General features: G+C 31.8%; 1 protein-coding gene across 4 annotated transcripts; it reads left to right on the forward strand.

The window, feature by feature from the left end:
• The first annotated feature begins 2,778 nt into the window (after window positions 1–2,778).
• Window positions 2,779–5,088, forward strand: LOC107470882 (uncharacterized). Of its 4 annotated transcripts, none has more exons than XR_008003770.1 (7): window positions 2,779–2,806; window positions 3,310–3,453; window positions 3,682–3,727; window positions 3,830–3,901; window positions 4,041–4,103; window positions 4,209–4,363; window positions 4,457–5,088. XR_008003770.1 is itself a non-coding variant. In XM_052255107.1 (7 exons), exons 2-6 carry the CDS (start codon window positions 3,355–3,357, stop codon window positions 4,221–4,223), a joined length of 291 nt encoding a protein of 96 aa, XP_052111067.1. In that variant the 5' UTR covers window positions 2,779–2,848; window positions 3,310–3,354; the 3' UTR covers window positions 4,224–4,363; window positions 4,457–5,088. The 4 variants fall into 4 exon arrangements, 2 of the variants coding, with proteins under 2 accessions (XP_052111067.1, XP_020988115.1); XM_052255107.1 differs by having other exon boundaries at window positions 2,779–2,848; window positions 3,686–3,727; XM_021132456.2 differs by having other exon boundaries at window positions 3,686–3,727.
• Window positions 5,089–5,487: the final 399 nt, after the last annotated feature.

A 5,487-nucleotide genomic window follows, 5' to 3' on the forward strand; every position in this document is an offset into this window, starting at 1 on the left:
TAATTACTACAGCATAAATTAATCATAATTATTACCAACAAATTCCAAATCATGTATTCTATTATGGGTTAAACTAGTATGTGCCATAAGGACACATTTTAAAATTTTTAATTAGAAAAGTTAATTTAAATTTTTAATACATTTGTTGTTTATTTATTAAAGAAAACAAATTAATCATTTCTACTAATGATTAGTTTAATACGTGCTCTTATTATGGTACAATTTAGTTAAACTCTAACTACAAGAATAATTTTATTTGAGGGAGTATTTTGATGGAAGTTTTTAAAAACTTACATAATACATTTTATTTATAGTAATTTAAGAAATTTTCATTAATAATTAATTAAAATTTAAAAATTTAAAATAAAACCTAATTTTTTTTTACCAAAATGAGAGACTAAGTTAACAGCTATGAAATCCTAAGTTTTCTACTGCCAATTTTATCGCCATTCTCGCTGTCATTTTCGCCGTCAGCACCATCACCACTACCACGTTCATTGTAGTAGAGAGTTTTTGGATCGAGCCACCTCTTCTATCAAAGCATTTTCAGATCTGTTATCTTTATTCTGTTGTTGCTGCCACAGTGGAGTTTCCGCCGCCATTTGTAAGGTCCCACATCGGTTGGAGAGGGGAACGAAGCATACCTTATAAGAGTGTGGATACCTCTCCCTAGCATAATGCGTTTTGACGAGTGAGTGTGGGGGGCTTCAGCTATCATCCCTATCGTCAAAGGCAAAATCGTGAGGTTTTGTGCGCCAAAGCAGACAATATCGTACTAGCGGGTGGTTTGGGCTGTTACACCATTGTTATTGCCGCTGTTTTCGTCACTACTGCCATTGTTATTGCTGACACCATTTTTGCCGCAGTTGCCGCTCCTCTGTCAACGCGTTTTTAGATCTGTTCGCTCCCAAGCTTCTTCTTCGACGCTACTTTCTCTACCTCCATATTTCTCCTTCGAGCTGCTACTGATACTTCTTCTTCGCTATTAATTTGTTGATATCTCTTCTCTATTAATAAATGTCATTTTATTTCGAAGAATTTCATTTGTCTCTTTACGTGTCTCTGCGATCTTTGTTATTTTGGATTTGATTATTTGCTATGATCATGATTCTCTATTTCTCTTTCTAATTGTGAATTGTAATTACTTGATTAATTAATTGTTCTCTTGTCCTATTAATTGACATTTTGATCTGTTTCTGAAGATACAAATTAGTTTCCTATTTTTCAGAGTATATTTGTCCTTGCAAGTTGCAATATATACTATACTGGTTTATACTATATTGATACTCTTTGATTTTAGTTCTTAATATGTTAATTTCTATTTTTTCATTTACAATACATAATATATAGAACACTACTTGTATAATCAGAGGATACTCTTCTTATATATGGTCCTTGTACAAAGCAAAAGCTAAGATACAAAAGAGTTTGAGATAAATCCAGCAGTCTAAAAACTGAGAATTTGATTAGCTTGTTGATCAAACTATATTAGCTTCCATTAAGTTCTTCATTATTTTTTTCATTATCCCTAGTGTTTTTGAAATGCTTTGTATATAGTTTATTCTTTACTATCAACGGAAGTAAAAGAAGAAACTGTTATTAGTTTTTAGGATCTCAGTTGTTACACTTCTCAATAATCTTGGCCTTATGTGGAATGTGAATTTTCTGCTTGGGATTTCTCTATTTTTTGTTGAATGGTCAATTTTTTATTGATAGGGTGATGACTGTCAGTTTTCACAAGTATGGAAGTATTTTCTTTACTCTGTATTTTTTGTAAGTTGTTTGGTTTCAGGCACCACTTGACAGGGGAATGTTGCTAGCTGTATATTCGCTGAAATTGAATGTTGTTATTATTTTAAACATTCTAAAGCTCTATTTTTGAATGATTGGAACTGATATTACTGTATTGAAGGAAATAGGAGAACAAGAAGGCAAGTATTATGCCATAGATGACCCTAGCTTTACTCGACTTTTCAAGACTCTAAGTCCAACTCCCTCTCACTCTGTCTCTGTGCATTATTTCTTACTTGATTACGTTTAATCTGAAACTTTGAAAATTTTTATGCTATAAATCATCTCTAACGTAGTGGAAACATATCAACCTGGTGCAATAGTTCTCCAGTGTGGAGCTGATTCACTTTCTGGAGATCGTCTGGGCTGCTTCAATCTCTCTATTGATGGTGCATATCTCCCAGTAAATTTTCTTTTCTATTGAAAGTGTCATTGCTCTATGTTATTGTTGGGTTGTGTGTTGGTTCATCTGTACAACTACTAGTATCCTTTTCAATTATTTGATGGCTTAGCTTGATTAAAAGATAAACTTTTGATGCTTCTTTACAGGTCATGATGAATGTGTCAGATTCATAAAGAGATTCAATTTGCCCTTGCTAATGGGTTTATATCATTTTATATTTGCGTTAAATTTACTTATTATTTTGATTCAGATATACATGAGCGGACTTTTGCCACAGGTCACATTGACATCCAAAAATTGGCTCCTAATCCTCTTGTGTATTGTTAAACTTCCTGAAATTGTAATGCAATGCCTGTTTTCAGGTTCCTTGCTTTTGGTTGGTACCCCCCATTCCCAATAGCCCTGCCTGACAGCAAAAGAAAAAACAGAAATGTACTATATTTGTCCTTTAAAAATTACTATGTGAAGATATATGCATCTAGAAGGTCATATCCAGTCGATGACTATGGTCATTGATATATCCTGTGTAATGCACCTGCAACATTTGAAAGCCAATTTCAACGAGAACTTCCTCTTTTGTGTAGATATCTCACTGAATCTCCTTCTGGCAAGGTATTGCTCGTCAAACTTCTATATTCTAATGTTTTATGTTTGGTAAGATTCTAACAGCTGATTTTGATTTTTCCTGCTTACAATTATGTTCTTCCCTTTATTAAGGAGAGCATGCTATAGTCTACGATTGGGAAATACAACTTGTATATTAATTATGATTTGTCTTGGTGTTACGGTACATACAACTTGTGTATTGGGAAATACAGCTTGAATTTAACAAAACTTTATTTTTATTTTATTAGGAATAGAACCTTATATGAAGTATCTCACGCACAAATGGTGTATTATACTGATGATATGGTAAATAAAGGATGGAGTATTGTTGTGTATTATTAGATAGCGATGCTATTGAAGATAATGTAGCTACTAACTTGGCAAGAGATATTCTTGAATGATTTTAAGCTTTTTATTTGTTATGTGCTTGACAATTTTATGTTTAATTATTAATATAATGTCTAATTATCTTTTGTGTGCTTAACAATTTTGTGTTTGTTGATATGCAGTCATGCCAAGAGGCAAACGCATAAAAAATCCATTGAAGTTTGTAGATGAGAGGGATAACAACAATGCTTCTCATTCACTTCAACTTCCAGCACCAGCAGCATCTAAAAATACCAACAACAATGCTGATTTGTGTATTTTCTCAAGTATGTTTTTTGTTATACACTTGTTAGTTGTTTGTTACATGAGAGATTCTTTTACTTTTCAAAATTTCGCATGTGAACCTTCACAATTATTTTGTTTTTAGTGTTTCTAACTATATGTCTTTAGTTGAATCATGGACACTTAAAGCCATATAATTGTAAGGGTTTTTTGGGTGTTCATGTTGTGTCTTTAATCTACATTGAATTAATAATTTGGAACTTGTTTGGTAGGTAGATGGCTTATATAATGGACATAAATGAGGAGGAGAGAGTGAAGGTATGATTAATTTTATAATTTATTTGGTTTTTTCCTTTTCATTTTTTTGGTTAGTTTAGAACTCATAATCAGGGTAAAGTTGTAAATTTGTAATAATTGCAGGAAAAAATAGTTGAAGTTGGAAGAGCTCATTTTGAGACAGAGTCAACACAGTTTACAATTTTGGATGCACCTGTGAGTATCTATATTGTTGAAAAATTATCCTTAGATCTATTTTCAGTGTTCTTATATCTTTATAATTATATGGTCATTTTAAAAAAAAAAAAAACTGGTTTTGTTGGAAGATATATCTTAAGTTCCATTGTTATTGCAGGGTCACAAAATCTATGTTCCTAACATGATTAGTGGTGCATCTCAAGCCGATGTTGGAGTGTTGGTTAGTTGATCTATAATGCCACATTTTGTTTCTTGATCTTTTATCAGATGCTTCTTAACGGGTATATATTTATATGTGCCCTTCTGTGACTCTCTCAATAATTAGGTAATTTCTGCTTGAAAGGGAGAATTTGAAACTGGATATGAGAGAGGTGGACAAACTCGTGAGCATGTCCAACTTGCAAAAATATTGGGTGTGACTAAGCTGCTTGTTGTTGTAAATAAAATGGATGATCCAATTGTGAATCGGGCAAAAGAAAGGTGCTCTCTCTCTCTCTCGTGTGTGTGCTTTATGCCTTGATTCACCTTTCTATCTGATATTAATGGGATTCCTTGTTGCTGGTGCGCTTCTAGGTATGATGAGATTGAGTCAAAGATGATTCTATTTTTGAGACAATCAGGATACAATGTAAAGAAAGGTATTTGCCTTTGATTTGTTTGAGGAATATTTGCTTGCCATTCTAATAATTAATTAATATGTTTTTAGTTTTTGGGTTGTGGATGTATTTGTGTGGATCAGAGTGGCCATGTGAGTGGACTATTTTACTTTGACATAGAGAACATTATTAATTTTGAAGCATGATGGGAGTGACATTTCAGTTATCATATTTCAACCAAAAAAAGGGCAAGAGAAACACTAGCCAGCACTAGCAGCCTAGTCCCACATAGTGGGTTGTTTTTTGATTACATAGATCAAATGAATATTATGGATCATATCCATGTTTATACCATTTTTTTAATTTGAAATCTCTTTATAATTTCCCCTATAGTTTGTCTCCTACTACATTATCTTCATTTAATTCACTCCAAACTGGAGCCTCTAAATGTCTTATCAATACATGTTTCTCACATTTCTTGAAAATTTCTTATTCTCAATTTGAGTGGTGAATGTTATTTGTCTTGTTCAATGCTGATGAAGCTTGGGACATTAAGGAGGCTGAAATACTGGTAGTTTATTTGGCAAAGTGCTTTATAGGTTTAGAATCTCCGGCATGTTCTTAAGGTTGTGTAGTTCATAGAATGTATTTTTATTTCTGGATCTGGATTGTATATTTGAGATTTTTACGTAATTAGATGATATTAAAATATTGAAGTTGTTATTTTATTTTACTTTTTAAAGAAAAACAGTAATACTTATGTAGAACAATACCATATGTAATTATGTTTGGAACTATTGACATTAAGAATTTTTTTATATATATAGTTTTGTCTTATATTGAGGAATTGTATTATAAAAGATTTAGTTTTTAATTTTGATATTAAAAAATAAATTTCTAATTTGAGAGTATGTAAATGAGATGAGATTAATGAATTATTTGAAATTGAAAATAAATAAATAATTACAGACTTTGTGGAGGTTTGAAAATTTCACAAAATAATTAATT

The sequence above is a fragment of the Arachis duranensis genome, chromosome 10 (genome assembly GCF_000817695.3).
Source record: "Arachis duranensis cultivar V14167 chromosome 10, aradu.V14167.gnm2.J7QH, whole genome shotgun sequence".
NCBI classification, from domain to species: domain Eukaryota; kingdom Viridiplantae; phylum Streptophyta; class Magnoliopsida; order Fabales; family Fabaceae; genus Arachis; species Arachis duranensis.